Consider the following 19,091-nt stretch of genomic DNA (forward strand, 5'->3'; position numbering starts at 1 on the left):
AAAAATTATGTATACATGTATGCGTAACTGGGTCCCCATGTTAGTGGGGGAAAAAAAAGTGCGTTGGGGGAAATAACAATAAAAAATAAATTAAAAAAATAATAGCATCCCTACTATGAAAAAAAAACTTAATTTTGCTCAGAAAAATAAAGTTTAATTTTATTATGCCATTAGTTATTATTCAATATTTGTTGGTTTAATATTTAGCTTTGCTCAGAGGTTTTAGAATTTGGCTTTCAAATATTTTTACATTTTGATGACTACTTTCAACAGTTAGAATATAATAGAGATAAGATGAGTATTCTCAAGTATAGTTTGCATAAAAAACTCCCTATATGCATGTCAAAGATATTCTCATATTGTTCCAGTTTTCCCAGATTTATGATTGTAGCCTGCATGTCATCTTGATACATAAATGTTTACCAAATGAATCATAATAGTTAACATATTTTGTAATATATCCTTAATGTCTATATTCTCTTCACCAATGAAGTTGGAGGTCAGAAATTTAAAAAAAAAAAAAAAAAGAGGAGAAAGAAAAGAAAATTTGATGTTGATTACATGTATTCATCTTAGACCTTGTGTTTGTCATTTTTCATCCTTTCTTTGCAGGAGTGTCGTGGTGCCTGTTAAGAAGCCACCTCCAGGCAGTTTAGCTGTAACCACTGTAGGAGCCACTGCTGCTGGAAGTGGGCTGCCAACAGGCAGTACCTCTAATATATTTGCTGCTACTGGAGCTACACCAAAAAGTATGATTAATACAACAGGTATTGTCCTTATCTATTTTTGTGATACCTCATCTTTTTCTTTTTGTTTTCTATCTTCATTTTTCTGCTAATTTGATCTTAAAAATTAAAATACCTTAGGGTTATCTTAATCTTTAAGAAGGTTATTCTTTATGTTTTCTTTCAAAATTTGTCTGTAATTCTAGGGTGTATTTTTAGTCATTTTTGAGAGCACTGTGGGTTTTGTTTTGAGTCTTCTCGAAACACAATGCTGTATACTTTCAGAGTGAATTCAGATTGCTAAAAGATTTTTGGGGAGCAAAACCAAAAATTCATTTGAGCACTGAAATTTGATATGTAAAAATTAGTTAATTGTATCAAGAATATCAAAGTATAATAGATATATGTTAGTGACAGGAAATAGATTCAGTGACATTTACTGGTTGAAACCTAATGTATATTGTTTTACAAAGCTCCCCTAAGAACCTTGACGATATGCAAGAGCCTCAACTGGATAAAAAGTGCATGTGAATAAGAACCATTGTTTGACATTGAATTACTTTGTATACTTAGATTACAACTATATCCAATTCATTGTCCAACATATTCCTAATGATTCTAGGGACAGAAAATTCCAAATCACTATACATTTTAAAAGTCTGCCTAAAATAACCTCTTTTTTTTTTTTTTTTTGTAAATTTCCAGAAATGTTCCTGTTGATTATTAGCTAAATAAATCCTTACCCAAATCTTTGTGATTCCATTTTAGGTATATATACAACGCAAGATGATCCCTGACTTTTCTTCCCTGACTATAGTAGCCTTCTCTTCTCCAAACTGTATAGCCTTGAACTTTTCCATCTATTATCATTACTTAGATTATTCCCATTTTTATTAATTTCATAGCTCTTCTTTGTGCTTTCTGTATTTATCTTGTTTATCATACCACCTGAGTCTGACATATCATGAACAGCACATTTATGGGGTTGTAGTAAGTAGAATGTACTCTGTCAAGTATATTTATATTAGAAAATAAACATTTATGGAATTGTGTTAAAAAACATAACATCTTTGACTTGTATATATTTTTTTTAAAAAAGTATTTATGTCTGACTTGTCTGAAGACTTTCTATAAAGTTTTTTTCTGTCCAGTTTACAGTCTTACTCTTTAGAGTCATTCTGTTTTCTAGAAGTAGGAATAAGAGGGTTTTTTTGGTTTGTTTGTTTGTTTTTTTAACCAAAACATATGGTCAAAAAAATTAGGACTTTTTAAATATGCCAATGTAGTATGAAAAAATAAATCTACATTTGGTGCTTATTGGCTAAGTCCTTACTTTAAAAAGATAAGTAAATGAAAAAGCAGATCATCTTTCTTATCTTTATTTGAAACAAGTTTTGGTATTTTTCCTTTAATTTCTATTTTATTAGTTAATAATGATAAAGTTATGGTAGCAAGAGGTCTAGGGATGGAATAAAGTGTATATTACATGAAAAATGTAAGTAATGAACATTTTTCTTAGAAATACATACATACCCACACACATAGACACAGACACAGACACACGTGCACACACACACACACACACACACACACAAATAAGTTAAGGGCCAACATCTAAACTGGCCCCAAAACTAGTTTAGATTTTGGCACATACATGCTGTGTAACTGCTGTAGAAACCCCAGTTTTATGGGAATTCGTATAAGGTAAGGATAAACGCTAGATGTCCCTCAACTCCATGGCTATTTAATATACTTACATGGTGTATTACAGAAAAATCTGTTCCAAAATGGCATCTTCATATCGTTGAGGAGAAATAATTATTTTAAAATTGATTACAATTATACTCATTATAGCCCTTAATAAATTAAACGTTTGATGTTGCAGTTCCACAAATTTAGGTTGAGACAGTTTATTGTAAATTATATGTTAGATGATGAAAACTAAAAATATTACAACATAGCAATAAAAACAGATAGTTTTCACATCTAAATTTGCATTTTTAATCAGCCTCATTTTATCTAAAATTATTTTCATTTGTTGATGTCTTTTATTTATACCCCATTTGTAATATGTAGTTTTGTTAAAGTAATATAAGTAAATAAACTGAATTTTAATGCAGTAGCTAATATTTATAATTTTAAAGTTATTGTACCAGTGGCCAAATGCTTTTTTAAGTGCCAAAATCTGTTTTGAAATTCACATAAATATTTTTTCAAAATAAAAAAATAATGATTAATGAAAATGATTTCTTTAAATAAAATTATATTTAAGGCTAAAAATTATTATTTGGGAACAGGTGCCGTGGATTCGGGGTCCTCCTCCTCTTCCTCCTCTTCTAGTTTTGTGAATGGTGCTACCAGCAAAAACCTTCCAGCTGTACAAACTGTTGCTCCCATGCCAGAAGATTCGGCTGAAAACATGAGGTATACATAATTATTTGCCTTTTCAGTCATTTTCATTCCTTCCCTCCATCTCAGAAATAGTGAAACAGTATGCGACAAATACAAAAATATAGCTAAGAATTCTTAAGAATGTTTAATTATGTGTTTTGTGGTTACATCTCATAATGGCATGATTTTCCTATTTTTAGCTAGTTATTCATTATATAAAAATAACATATTAAATTTCAGAGTCTAAACAGATCTTGAATGATTTTCAAGATTTGACATTACTGAATTTATAATCCATTGTCATACAGCAGGTGCTACTGTTTCCTATGAAGCGAAAACATACACACATAGCACCATGATAAAATTCGCATCTTTGTGGTGGTGGTGAAAAGTTTAACATGGAGACTTTCAAAATAAATCTATGCAGTTACAGACAATATATATAATTGGAAGTGGAATCAGCTAGCATTATCTTTTCTATGGTGAAGATTAATAGATAAAAATAATTTGAAGTAGGGTATCAAAGAGCATTCCTAGAAGAGATTGGCCCACATTCTTGCAGTTAAATTGCCCATACACGTACATACAGTCTGTGTGTGTTCACATTCTTCATTGAAATATCATGTAACTACAGAGTGTAAAAGCTCGGTGAAAGCGTGAACACAGTCACGTTACCATTACCCTAGGCAAGAAATGGACTGTTACCAGTACCCCGGAGCCCCTGCCTTTTGTTCCTTTTCCTGTCACCATTCTTGCTTTTCTTCAAAGTCATCCCTCTGATTTTTAATACTAGATTAGTTTTGTCTTTTTTCGAATTTTATATAAATGGAATTACACAGCATGTATTCTTTTTTTATTCTTCTGTTCAGCATTGTATTTGTGACATTTATCTGTGTTTCCTACAGCAATAGCTTTGTTTATTTTTATTCCTTAGGTATATGCTACAATGTATTGATCTATTTTACTGATGACAGGCGTTTGGAATTTTCCAGTTTGGGGCTATTACAAATAATGCTGCTTTTTTACCTAACAGTGATGCTTGTACATTATTCTTAAGTGTACTACACATTTGTGCACCTAGCTCTTGGGTAAATAACTTGGAGCAGAATTGCTGATTCATAGTGTTTTTTCATGTTCAGTTTTACTAGGTAAACTAGATAGTGTTCCAAAGTGGTTTATTCAAGTTTGCTAACTCGTTAGCAATGTATGAAAGTGTCTAATTCTTTATATCCTTAACAATACTTAGTATTGTCTCTTTTGCACTGTGGAAATACAGTGATATTACACGGTATTTTTATTTTTAGTTTGCACATTCCTGATAATTAATGAGGTTGAGCACCTTATGTATTTATTGATCTTTTGGTTTTCCTCTTTGCAATTTGCCTTTTGAAGTCTCTTGCTTGCTTAAAAATGTTTAAAAGTTTTTTATCTTCTCTTTAATTTGTAAAGATTCTTTATGCATTTCAAAAATGAGCTCTTTGATGATTATATGTATAATCTTCTCCCATCCTGTGGCTTTTATGAAACTCAGTTCATCAAGTTTTGGGTTTTTAGTGCTTTGTGTGTTGTAGATTAAGCCTTTGCCTACCTCGTTTTCTCCACCTCATTTTCTGGCTGCTTTATTTTTGCTTTTTGTATTTAGATATATAGTTCACCTGGAATTGAGTTTCGTGAATTTTATGAGGTAGGAGTAATACACGTCAAAATGACCGAGTACCATTTATTTGAAAAACTCTTCTATTCCTCATGCTCTGCCACTTTTGTCACAAATCAAGTGTTCCTATGTACTGAATTCTGCTTTGGTACTCAAATCTGCCCAGTTTGTCTGTCTGTGCTTATGACACACTGTCATAATGAGCTTTAGGTTTAATAAGGATCAGTGTCTGGATAAGTAAGGTCTTCCCATTCTGTCCCTTTTTCCCAAGGAAGTCTGAGCTATTCTTGATGCTTCACATTTTCATTGAAATTTTATAATCAATTTGTCAATATATAAATATATAAATATTAAAAACAACTTTCTGGGCTTTTGGCAAGGAATGGAATTTGTAGATCTGCTGCAACAGAATTACATTTCATCTATAGATCTCTTTCAGTGTAGTGATTTCCAAACTATAAACAGCTTGTAGTCCTTTCGTTTACTTAGTTAACAACAACAACAAATTCCCAGTAATGATTTTAGTTTTTTATGTATAAGTCTTACATATTTCTTATATATTCTTAAAATTTTAATATTTTTTGTTTGTATCTTTGTTTCTTTAGTTGGCTACCAAGTTAAATTTATTGAGACCATTTGTTTATGATGTTTAAATTCAATAAAAAAACACTCGTTTGCATGTACATTTACTGAGTGTTAAACATTTTATATGCCCATATAACTGCCAAGACACAGAACATATCCATCACCCCAGATATTTGCTTGCGCCCCACTTGTAATTTACCACGCCCTTCCCCAGGCAAACATTTACGTGCTTTTTAATATCATAATTTAAATTTATCTTTTCTAGGGTTTCACATAGATGGAATCATACTTTTTTGTGTCCGCCTTCTTTCACTCAGCTTTTGACATTTTGAGATTCATCCATGTCTTTTTGTTCCTGAGTCATCCATTCCTTATGTTCCTATTGTTCTATGAAATGGCTATCCCACTATTTATTTATCCATTCACTTGTTGATAGACAACTGTTTTTTTTTTTTTCCCAGATTGAGGCTATTATAAATATTCTATGGACATTTGAGTACAAGTCTATTGTAGACAGAAGATCTTGGGTAGACAACTTAAGAGTAAAATTTCTGATTGAATAAGAAGTATAGGCTTATTTTTCTAAGAAACTACAGAGCTTTTTGCAAAGTGCTTGTATCATTTTATATTTCTGTCAACAATAAATAAAAGTTCTGTTTCTTCCACATTCTTGTCAACACTTGGTATTATCAACCTATTTCATTTAAGACTTTATAATTTAAAACTTTCCTGGGTAATCATATATTATTTGGTTTTATTTTCCATTTTCCTAACAAAGACAATGAGGTTTTTTTTTGTTTTTAGTATGCTTCCTGGTTATTAAAGATGATGAAGCCATTGAAATCTTTTGCTACTTGTTTTAAAAACAGAGTTGTTTTCTTGTGAAATGTGAGCATTCATTACTTATTGTCAGTATGTATCCTTTGTCATTTATTCCATTCTGTGGCTTATATTTTTATATTGCTAAAAATGTTAACAAGACGTTTTAATTTCGACAAACTTCTATTTTAAAAAAATCTCTTCTTCTATGCTTTGTGTCTTTTTCTACCCCAAAGTCATGAATATGTTCTCCTGTGTTTTCTTATTAAAATTTCGTAGTTTTAGCATCTATGATTAGGTCTCTGATCCATTTTCACTTAATTTTGTGTGTATGGCGAGGTAGTTTGGAGGTTGTTTTTAATCCATATGTATATCCATGTTTCAACACCATTGCATTACCTTGGCTCATTTGTTTAAAATCAGTTGAGCTTCAGTGTGGACCTGTTGCTAGACTCCATACTGTTCCATGATTTGCATGGCTGTCGTTATGCCAATACCCCACTGTCTTTATTACTGTCTTGAAATCTGGAAAGATTCTTTTTTACTATTGCTTTGACTTTTCTAGGTTATTTGCATTTTTCATATAAATTTTAGAATTTGCTTGTCAATTTCTAAAAAAAAATCCTGTTGAAATTTTATTTATGATTGTGTTGAATCTTCAGTTAAATTTAGAGATTTAGGAGTTCCCGTCATGGCGCAGTGGTTAACGAATCCGACTAGGAACCATGAGGTTGCGGGTTCGATCCCTGCCCTTGCTCAGTGGGTTAACGATCCGGCGTTGCTGTGGGCTGTGGTGCAGGTCACAGACGCGGCTTGGATCCCGCGTTGCTGTGGCTCTGGCGTAGGCCAGAGGCTACAGCTCCGATTCGACCCCTAGCCTGGGAACCTCCATATGCCGCAGGAGCAGACCAAGAAATAGCAAAAACACACACACACAAAAATTTAGAGAGAATTAATATATTAATAATATTGTCTTCTGATCTACATTGTTTATAACTCCAGTCATTGAGATCTTTAATTTTCTTTCAGCAACTTACTGTAGCTTTCATTGTAAAAGTCTTGTACTTTGTCTTTTTTAAAAAATTATTTTTCATGTCCTTGTTGAAGACATGTCTAAATTAAATTTGTTACTTTAAATTTTCAGTTTTGAGTTAGAAGCCAAACAAAAAAGACATAAATACTATATTCCCACTTATATAAAATGATAGGAAATGCAAATAAGTTTATCTTAACAGAGGGCAAATTGATGATTGCCTGTGTCAAATTTATCTCAATGAAACTGAAAAAAAAGGAAAAAAGATTTTCCATGTCAGTATATAGAAAAGCAATTGATTTTTGTATATTGACTTTATATCTTGCAAGTTTGATTAACCTACTTAATTTTAGTAGTCTTTTGTAGATTGTTTAGACTCTTCTCAACTCATATCCATAGTTTTCTTACTATTTTCTATATGAAAGATAATGTCACGTATAATGTCACGTATAGCTTTAGTGTTATTTATACTTAAATGTTTGAGATTCCTCCAGTGTAGCCATCTCTGCTTGGATTTTTTTTTTAATGGAGAACTTTTACAAATTAAATTATTTTAATGGATAAGTGACTATCGAGATGTTTTTGTTTTCTTTTTGCATCATTTTTAGGATTTATTGCCATGAAGTTTTTCACAATTTTATTATTATTTTATTATTTTAAATTCCTTGAAATATCTCTGATGATGGTCTCTCTTTCATTCTTGATTTTGTTGATTTATGCCTTTTCTCATATCAGCATTAGAGTACATTTGATTTTTCAGTATTATAATTTTCCCCCCAGAAATTAGGTATTAGATTATTAAATTTTTCTGTTTTCTGCTACATTGAACTCTGTTCATTTTATTTCTTTTTAGGCTTACTTGATTTTCTCTTTCTAGATTCTTAGGATAGAAACTTAGACCAGAATTCTACAAACTATATAGCTCAGAGGCCAAATCTGCCTGCCATCGTAAACTTTCTATGTAAACTTTTTCTCAGCAAACCTTTACTGGAATACAGTCACATCATTCGTTTATATATTGCCTGTGACTGCTTTCACATTACAATGGCAGAGTTATGTATTGCAAGAGAGATAGTATGGCTTGAAATATTAAAATATTTAGTGTCTTAACCTTTACACAAAACATTTGCCAATCCCTAGCTTATATATTTGATTTTAGATTTCTTCTTTTCTATTACGATCATTTAAAGCCATAACTTTAAGGTTATATTTTTGCCTTTTGGGAATGTCCAGCTGCTGTAGCACCACTGTTTGTTCAAAAAACCATTCTTCCTCATAAGGTATTTTTAAGATATTTTAAGGCAGATTTAGGGTGGCCTTTACTCTTGGGCTTATTCTGTCCCACTTAGAAAGTGTGCTGGGTCTCTCCTGAGTGTTGAGTATATCTAATGAGCTCTCTTCTTTTTGACTAGAGGGAGCGCAGGCAATTCTAGACCCTGTGTGAGATGTAGATGATGTCTATTACGACTCGACTCGTCCATAATTGTTCTTTCCTCTGACGCTGCCCTGTTCTAACTTTGGTAGCTTTCAGGGGACATACACATAGATTGTTATTATTGAGCCGACGATTACTGCAGCTGTTTCTCTCTATGACACCGAGTTCCTCTTGGGTACCCTGACCTCTGCATTCTGTTCACCTTGGCCTCCTTGAACTGTAGTTTTAGTCTTGTCAGTTGAGAAAGGTTGCTGGATTCTGTATCTGCCTTAATGTGGGAAGTGCCTCTGTGTAGGAAATCTGGCTCATCATGGCACTCATTTGTTTCTTTCCTCGGGATTTATGATCTTGTACCACACATTTTGTATGAAAATAGTTGTTCTTTGCATTTTGTACAGTTTTCTAGTTCTTAGCATGGGAGGTAATTTAGACCATCTTACCCCTTCAGGGTGAAAAGTGGCATTTGATATCTTTTAATGTTGAATATTTTGTTTTTATAAATTTCACTTTTAATTGTTTTCTGGTATATATAATTCATTTCCATGTATTGGACTAATATCCTAAAACCTCTAACTACTTATTAGTCTATAAGAATTATCTATAATTCTTTCTAAATAAACATATATTTACACAGTCATTTGATCTGTGAATACTGGCAGTTTTATTCCCCACTTCACAAATCCTTATACCTTATTTCTTTTTCCTGACTTAGAATATCAACTAGTATCTCCAATACAGTTTGCTATAGAAGTGATTAGAACAAGCATTCTTTTCTTCATCTCAGATGGAAAACTTTGAAAATTTCATCATTAATTATGATGCTTCCATCTATTTACTAAATATGCTTTTATCAAATATAAGGATTTTCTTGTGTTTGTAATTAACCAAGTTGCCATCATTACGGGTATTGAATTTTATCTCTTTTGGGAGGCAGAATCACAGAGATGAATGACCATGTGGTTTTTCTGCTAACATAGTCTATGATTTTGACTTTTTTAAAAAGGACTAAATAGAAGTTCCCATTGTGGCTCCACAGTAACAAACCCAACTAGTATCCCTAAGGATATGGGTTTGATCCCTGGCTTCGCTGATTGGGTTAAGGATCTGGCATTCTCATGAGCTGTAGTATAAGTCGCAGATGCAGCTCAGGTCTTTTGTTGCCGTGGCTGTGGTGTAGGCTGGGCCAGCAGCTGCAGCTTGGATTCCTGGGAACTTCCATGTGCCTCGGGTGTGGCCCTTAAAAAACCAAAAAAGAAGGGGAAAAAAGTGCTAAACAAACCTATAATTCCTGGAAGAAAGTCAGTTTCTTTGTGATATAAACATCTGTTTTATCCTTTGAAGAGTTTTTGCAAGATTGCTGGGTTTTGTTTATTTTTTTTTCTAAAATATTTGTTAGAGTTCACAAACAAAGACTATTATCATCTTCATTTTGCAGATATAAGACGTCTGATGTCCCAGTCTAGGTAGCATATGATGGAGCCAGCATTCCAGTTCAAGCATCTTGCTCAGAAGCACTTATTTCTAAGAGAGATAGTTAGATGGTACCAAATTATTTATTTGAGCAGAGTTATTTTCTTTACCTATGTTTTTACTTTTACATATACTTCTTGAGGTACTTTCAAGAATGTCAAAACAGTGCTTATGTAAGGCCATGTAACTTGAAATTTAATAGTCAACAGTTTAAATAAGATGCAATGAATGGTAAATAAAAAGTAAATGGGCTTATGAAATAGAAACTACCTACCTTGGCAAAACAGTTCAACTGTATCATACAGAATTCCAGGTGTTCCCTTATTCACCCTGCTTTTCAGGTAATTTTCAGAGCAGTCTTGAGAACAAGAGCTGATTCTTTGTGATTTGCACAGCGACCCATGTAGTAGGTATTGGAACCAGTTTTTTTTGGTGGGTAGAAGGATAGATGAAGAAGATGCACAAGAACTTCTTTTCTTGAAGCTCCTAGAGTTATGGACTGAATCTGTGGCCCTTGAGGATGACAAGATCCTGATTCCTTTTTCAGTATAATTATTCTAATTTAGTGCAGTCTTTTGAGTAGCCTTATGACTTACATGAAACTGTAGTGTCCCATCTACATGAAGCTGTTAATTCAGTGGGTTAGAATTGGACTTGTATGGTTTTTAAAGGTTTTGATATAGAAGCAAGGTTTATTTAACTTTTTATATTGAACCATATTTAATAGTCTTTATGTCTTAATTTCAACAGCATCACTGCAAAACTTGAAAGAGCTTTAGAAAAAGTTGCTCCTCTTCTTCGTGAAATTTTTGTAGACTTTGCCCCATTCCTATCTCGTACACTTCTTGGCAGTCATGGACAAGAGCTATTGATAGAAGGTATGATTTCTCTATTATAATTATTTTAGTTTACTATAATGTATCTATTAATCATGGCATACTTTGTGCTACTAGAGGAATATTTATTACTAAAAGAATACAAAGACATTGATTCCATAAATACTAGTAAGATACTCGTATGTGCTTTCTCCTTATTCATTAAAAGAAAAATAGCATGTGGGCACAGTCAATGCTAATAAAAGAATAAAGAACTTTGAAAAAGTGTTGGAATGGGAGGCACTGGCCCTTATAATCCCAATCTATTAGGGCTGCTATATATTCTTCATTAGGGTGGCTTGTTTACTAAGCAATTATCTCTAAAATTTCCTTCTAACTCTAAAAGTCATGCTTCTTTAATTCACTTTTCTTACTCACACATAGCATATGTAATATGAAAATCCTTAGCTGAGAAAATGTAAAGAAATTCTTAACTGGTAATCAATGAAGCTGTTATCTTCTACTCAAGAGCAGCTTAAATGGAGTGAAAAGACAAAGAAGATAAAATAATTGTTGGGAAGATTTAATATATGCACTTGTATTAGGAGCTTTGAAAATATGGGCCTTATTTCTTTAAAAAGAAGTTTTATTTTATAAATATTCATAAGCTTCAGAAAGGAGTGATAAATATCTAGATGATCCTGTAAATGAATAGTGGTTTTGGGTACCATTCATTGTATTTAGCATATATATATATATTTTTTTTTCTTTTCAATTCTTATTTACTATAGAAGTTTTCCTGTGCCTATTCTAGCATTGTCTCAACTGCTTTTATACAATCTGTTTGGATTAGGGGAGACAATAGACAAAAATAGTTAATAATCTAAATTTAAATCCTTATTTCATTATTTTCTTAGCTCTCTGACCTTTGTGAGTCACTAAGCAATTTTGTAGCTTCTCTTCTTTCTATAAGATGTAGTCAATGCTAACACTTCCCTCCCAGGGTTCTTGTGAGGATCAAATTATATAATGCATATAAAGTTCTTACAACAGTGACACAAGGTGGGATAGTCACTTTTTTTTAATACTATATTCTTGCTCTAGGCCAAGTGCTATCTTAGATGCTTGGGATATATTAGTAAATAACAAAGATTCCTTCCTTAGGAACCTTATATTCTGTCAAAGAGAGACCGTAAATAAACATTAAGCAGAATAAATGTTATATAGCATATTAGAAGATGGTAAGTGCTATGTAAAATGATAAGTACAACACAGGGGATCAGGATTATAGAAATGGCAGGGTTAACGTCAGTTTTAAAGAGGGTGATTAATTTTAAATAAGCTAAATGTTACATCTCAACAAAGACTTAAAGTTGGTGAGCTGCGCAGATTATAAGAGTGTCCTAGGACAAGAGAATGGTTAGTGCGGTGAGCCTATAACACATGTTATCTTTATAATAAGAAAAAAATCCAAGGAGTTTCCTGGTGGCCTAGGGGTTAAGGACTTAACATTGTTACTGCTGTGGCTAGGGTTTTACCCTGGCCCAGAAACTTCCACATGCTGCAGGCATGGCCAAAAGAAAAGAAAAAAATTCACTAAACATTATTTTTTTATTACTCAAGGAATTTTATTACATTTATAGTTGTACAACAGTCATCACAACCCAATTAATAAACATTTATTTAAATCTCATGTTTCCTCATTCAAAACAGTCTTACTTTTTCTTAATTTATATATATCTTTTCCAAAAATAATTTGACAAATTTATAGAAAAAATTAGTAAGTAGTGGATAAAGACATGCTGAAATAAACATGGAATAAAGTTACTAATGTAGTTAACGTTAGTGATGGATTCTGTAACTCTTACTAAAACTGGGACACAAATTTAGAAGTTTTCCAGCAGCCAAAGCAAAGAAGGAATTATTCAAAGTTATGAGATCACATTATTGGTTCCTCAGTGATAGTTTGTGACAATTTTGAGTTCTAAGGAATTACTGAGAGATGACTTTTTAACTGCTCTATGTTGGTCAGTCAGAACTCCATATATGCAGCCCCCTTTCCAGAATTTTCTGTGGCCAGACATCTAGACTGTTTCTTATTTCTTCCCAGCACTACAGAGCAAAGGTAGGAGAAATAGCCTGGTAATTGAGAGCTGTTTTCCTTGTGTTTCTCTAAATTTACCTCAGAGACTCTGAACTGAGTTGAAAGAGTATTCAGAATATTACTCTTAGTTTTTTGTTTTTTTTGTTTTTTTTTTTGTCTTTTGTCTTTTTGTTGTTGTTGTTGTTGTTGCTATTTCTTGGGCCGCTCCTGCAGCATATGGAGGTTCCCAGGCTAGGGGTTGAATCGGAGCTGTAGCCACCGGCCTAGGCCAGAGCCACAGCAACGCGGGATCCGAGCCGCATCTGCAACCTACACCACAGCTCATGGCAACGCCGGATCCTTAACCCACTGAGCAAGGGCAGGGACTGAACCCAAAACCTCATGGTTCCTAGTCGGATTCGTTAACCACTGCACCACGACGGGAACTCCCTATTTTTTTTTTTTTTTTTTTTTGTCTTTTGTCTTTTGTTGTTGTTGTTGTTGCTATTTCAGATTTTTTAAATGGTGACTGGTGCTAAAAATGAAACATTAGAACAAGTTATGTATTGAAAGTTCACTTTGTGTTCCCTTGGCAGAATAAGATTTTATTTTTTCACTTTTCTGCATCCAAAGAATTTTAATAGATCCGTTTTCAAAACTATGCTGATACCCTTCTTTTTGTGTTAAAACGGTTTTTCTTAATGAGATGATGATAGCAAATGGTAGATTTCTATATTTTAAGTTTTGTTTTTAAATGCAATACTTGGAAAAATAGAAAGTTGACAGCCTTAAAATATGGTCCTCCAAATTTTTGGCTAGGCCATGTACAATTTTAAAAATCTAGAAAGCTCTGCTCTTTACCAGCACAGAATTCAGAATCCCTCACAATTTAGTCATAGCTGTCTTTTTCAGACTCATCTAGTCTCCATCCTCTTGCTGTAGAAGACACTCCGTTAACATGTGATAAGTTACACACGGTCACATTTCTTTGTTTTTGTACAACTCTTCCTTCTGCACTGGGTCTTTTTCCTTTTTTTTTTCTCCCCCAAATTATTCTCATCCTTTGAGTTCTGCCCAAAGTCCTGCTGAATTAATACCTTCTTTTCTGTGCTCTTGTGCCATTTTATTTACATATTATTATTAAGAAAATTATTCTCACTTGTAAATCGGAAGTATTTTATCCTTTCTATTAACATTGCCTAGCTTAGATTCTGGCATGCAATAGTATTTTCCTCCTTGTACTGAAATGGAACATTGTTTGTGTTACTGCTAATGTTTGGTAGAGGTAAATTTTGAAAATAAGGAAAGATAGATAAAATTTTTGTGTTCGAGTTCCCATTGTTCGAGTTCCCATTTTGTGTTCGAATTCCCATTCTCAGCGGGTTAGGAGTCCAGCTGGTATCCATGAGGATGCGGGTTTGATCCCTGATCTTGCTTAGTGGGTTAAAGGATCTGGCGTTCCCATGAGCTGTGGTGTAGGTTGAAGATGAGGCACAGATTCTGCGTTGCTGTGGCTGTGTGTGTAGGCTGGCAGCTGTAGTTCCAATTCGACCCCTAGCTTGGGAACTTCTGTATGCTTTGGGTGCAGTCCTGGAAGGAAGGAAGGAAGGAAGGAGAAAAAGAAAAAGGAAGAAAAAAAATTTTTTTTTAAATTTTGTGTTCTGAGGTGAGCATTCCTGGTATTGACCAATCATGCATACCTGTTAGCTGGCTACTGTACTCATTCAAGGTCCATTCATGCTCTCCACCCTGGCTGTGGAAATACATACCCTGTCGTGTTCTCATGCTTAAAAACGGACTCTTTGCATAGGACTGCCAGCTCCAGGCAGGACCCCCTGCAGCCCAGAAAAGCTGCAACAAGCCTGGCCGACTTGGGAAAAGATCTCAGACGGTCTTTCTGAGTCGGGCTGTTCTGGGGAGGAGCCTCTTGAGTCTCCAAAGGCCCTGCTACCCGCCCAAGACCCCAGGGGGTGCTGAGACCTAGTGGACCAGCTGCATAGGACTGCCAGCTCCAGGCAGGACCCCCTGCAGCCCAGAAAAGCTGCAACAAGCCTGGCGGAATCGGGAAAAGATCTCAGACGGTCTTTCTGAGTCGGGCTGCCCTGGGGAGGAACCTCTTGAGTCTCCAAGGGCCCTGCTACCCGCCCAAGACCCCAGGGGGTGCTGAGAACCAAGTGAAATCTGCTACCATCGTGGGATGGACCTCCCAGTCCTGTCTGCCCTCAGGAAGTCCTCCTTTGCTTCAAAGAAACACTGTTAGCCCCATCAACACTCCAGAAAAGCCACACTGCCTCAAAAAAAGATTGACCAACAACGACAGCCCTCAGGAAATATTCCAGGGCAGTGACAAGGCAAACACTACCCGATAACGGAGAGTACAACTCCCTCAGGAGAAAGAAGACAACAAGCAAGATGAAGAAGCTGAGAAACCACCCCCAGTCAAACCAACAGGAGAACTCACCTAAAACAGTCAACAATGAAACTGATCTCTGCAGTCTGACAGACATGGAGTTCAAAAGAGAAATAGTGAAAATACTGAAGGAATTAAGAGAAGATATGAACAGCAATGCAGATACCCTCAGAAAGGAGCTAGAAAATATAAGGAGGAGCCAAGAAAAACTAGAACATTCATTTGCAGAGATGCAAACTGAACTAGGGGCAGTAAAAACCAGAATGAATAATGCAGAAGAACGAATCAGTGATATGGAAGATAGAATAATGGAAATCACTCAATCTGGTCAACAGACAGAAAACCGAATCAAAAAACTGGAAAGCAATATAAGAGACCTATGGGATAATATAAAACGGGCCAATCTACGCATAATAGGAATTCCAGAAGGAGTAGAAAAAGATAAGGGAATGGAAAATATATTTGAAGAAATTATTGCTGGAAACTTCCCAAATCTAAAGGATACTGGATTCAAGATACAAGAAGCACAGAGGGCCCCAAACAAACTGAACCCAAACAGACCCACACCAAGACACATCATAATAAAAATGGCAAAAGTTAGTGATAAAGAGAGGATCCTCAAGGCAGCAAGAGAAAAACAGAATGTTACCTACAAGGGAACCCCCATAAGAATATCAGCTGATTTCTCTACAGAAACACTACAGGCCAGGAGGGAATGGCAAGAGATATTTAAAGTGCTCAAAGGAAAAAATATGCAACCTAGAATACTTTATCCAGCAAGAATATCATTTAAAATAGAAGGGGAAATAAAAATTTTTCCCAACAAACAAAAACTTAAAGAATACAGCAACACAAAACCCAGGTTAAAGGAAATATTGAAAGGGCTTCTCTAAACCAAAAAGAAAGGAAGGAAAGGGAAGAAAAAAGAAAAGAAAAAAAAAAAAGAAGAAGAAGAAGAGGAAGAACTAGGACTGAGGAAGATACAATCAGAGAGCAGTCACTCAAATAAGCCAGCATACAGATTTAATCATGAACATGCTTCAAACAAAATAAAATTAAAAAGAAAAAAATAAAAGAGTCATCAAAACCATAAAATGTGGGCAAGGGATGTTAGGAGGTAAATAATCCTTTTTGTTTGTATGTATGTCTCTCTTCTTAATTTTAATATAATAATGAAGTGTTTGAACTTACAGGACCATCAGGCTAAAACACACAATTATGGGAAGGGGTTAGCATACTTAAAAAACAGGGCAACCACAAGCCAAAACCAAATATTGCATTTGCAAAAAATGAAAAAAAAAAATACACTCAAGCAGATAATAACAGGAGACCATCCAACCAAAAAAAAAAAAAAAAAAAAAAAAAAGAAAGGAAGAATGGAGAACCATAGAATCAACTGGAACACGAGGATCAAATGGCAATAAATAATCATCTATCAATTATCACCTTAAATGTCAATGGACTGAATGCCCCAATCAAAAGACACAGAATGGCTGAGTGGATAAAAAGGCAAAAACCTTCAATATGCTGCCTACAAGAAACTCACCTTAGGACAAAAGATACATATAGATTGAAAGTGAAAGGCTGGGGAAAAGTATTTCATGCCAATAGACATGACAGAAAAGCAGGAGTTGCAACGCTCATATCAGACAAAATAGACTTTAAAACAAAAGACATAAAGAAAGACAAAGAAGGACACTATTTAATGATTAAGGGATCCATCCAAGGAGAGGATGTTACTATCATCAACATATATGCCCCAAACATAGGAGCACCCAGATACATACAACAAATATTAACAGACATAAAGGGAGATATTGATGAGAATACAATCATAGTAGGAGACCTAAATACCCCCCTCACATCAATGGACAGATCCTCTAGACAGAAAACCAATAAAGCAACAGAGATCCTAAAGGAAACAATAGAAAAGTTAGACTTAATTGATATCTTCAGGACACTACATCCAAAAAAATCAGAATACACATTCTTCTCAAATGCTCATGGAACATTCTCAAGAATCGACCACATATTGGGACATAAAGCGAATCTCAATAAATTTAGGAGCATAGAAATTATCTCAAGTATCTTCTCTGACCACTATGCCATGAAATTAGAAATCAACCATGGGAAAAGGAAAGAGAAAAAACCTACTCCATGGAGACTAAACAACATGCTACTAAAAAACCAATGGGTCAATGAGGAAATCAAGAAGGAAATTAAAAACTATCTTGAAACAAATGATAATGAAGACACAACCTCTCAAAATCTATGGGATGCTGCGAAAGCAGTGCTCAGAGGGAAATTTATAGCAATACAGGCCTTTCTCAAAAAAGAAGAAAGATCCCAAATTGACAACTTAACCCTCCACCTAAATGAATTAGAAAAAGAAGAACAAAGAAGTCCTAAAGTCAGCAGAAGGAAGGAAATTGTAAAGATCAAAGAAGAAATCAATAAAATAGAGACTCAAAAAACAATAGAGAAAATTAATAAAACCAAGAGCTGGTTCTTTGAAAAGGTGAACAAAATTGATAAACCCCTGGCCAGACTCACTAAAAAGAGGAGAGAAAGAACCCAAATCACCAAAATTATAAATGAAAAAGGAGAAATCACAACGGATACAGCAGAAATACAAAAAACCATAAGAGAATACTATGAACAACTATATGGCAATAAGTTTGACAATCTGGAAGAAATGGACAATTTTCTAGAATCTTACAGCCTGCCAAAACTGAATCAAGCAGAAACAGACCAACTGAACAGACCAATCACCAGAAATGAAATTGAAGAGGTCATAAAAGCACTCCCTACAAATAAAAGCCCAGGACCAGATGGCTTCACAGGTGAATTCTATCAAACATATAAAGAGGAATTGGTGCCCATCCTCCTTAAACTCTTTCAAAAGGTTGAAGAAGAAGGAATACTCCCAAAGACATTCTATGAGGCCACCATCACCCTCATTCCAAAACCAGGCAGAGATACCACCAAAAAAGAAAACTATCGCCCAATATCATTGATGAATATAGATGCAAAAATTCTCAACAAAATCTTAGCCAACCGAATCCAACAACATATCAAAAAAATTATACACCATGACCAGGTTGGGTTCATCCCAGGTTCACAAGGATGGTTCAACATACGCAAATCAATCAACATCATACACCACATTAACAAAAAAAAAGTCAAAAATCATATGATCATCTCAATAGATGCAGAAAAAGCATTTGACAAAGTTCAACATCCATTCATGATCAAGACCCTCGCCAAAGTGGGTATAGAGGGAACATTCCTGAATATAATCAAAGCCATTTATGATAAACCCACAGCAAATATAATCCTCAATGGGGAAAAACTGAAAGCCTTCTCACTCAAATCTGGAACAAGACAGGGATGCCCACTCTCACCACTGCTCTTCAACATAGTTTTGGAAGTCTTAGCCACAGCAATTAGACAAACAAAAGAAATCAAAGGCATCCATATAGGAAGAGAAGAGATCAAACTGTCACTGTATGCAGATGACATGATTCTATACCTAGAAAACCCTAAGGACTCAACCCCAAAACTCCTTGAACTGATTAATAAATTCAGCAAAGTGGCAGGATATAAGATTAACATTCAGAAGTCAGTTGCATTTCTGTATACCAGCAATGAAGCATTAGAAAAGGAATACA

General features: G+C 34.4%; 1 protein-coding gene across 21 annotated transcripts in view; it reads left to right on the forward strand.

Annotated features, from left to right (window-relative positions):
- Positions 1-19,091, forward strand: part of NBEA (neurobeachin) — a 644,629-nt gene that overhangs the window by 239,303 nt on the left and 386,235 nt on the right. For 13 of the 21 annotated variants that reach the window (XM_021065197.2, XM_021065202.2, XM_084981455.1 and 10 more), the window contains 3 exons: positions 613-767; positions 3,023-3,149; positions 10,863-10,990. In XM_021065197.2, the coding sequence (XP_020920856.2) occupies positions 613-767; positions 3,023-3,149; positions 10,863-10,990 (410 nt within the window). The remainder of the gene's footprint in view (positions 1-612; positions 768-3,022; positions 3,150-10,862; positions 10,991-19,091) is intronic. The other 8 variants (XM_084981448.1, XM_084981449.1, XM_084981452.1 and 5 more) reach the window with 3 other exon arrangements.

The sequence above is a fragment of the Sus scrofa genome, chromosome 11 (assembly GCF_054392235.1).
Source record: "Sus scrofa isolate SSC_HxYL_T2T_F1_AM1 chromosome 11, Sscrofa_HxYL_maternal_Yorkshire_Landrace_v2.0, whole genome shotgun sequence".
Lineage (NCBI taxonomy): Eukaryota > Metazoa > Chordata > Mammalia > Artiodactyla > Suidae > Sus > Sus scrofa.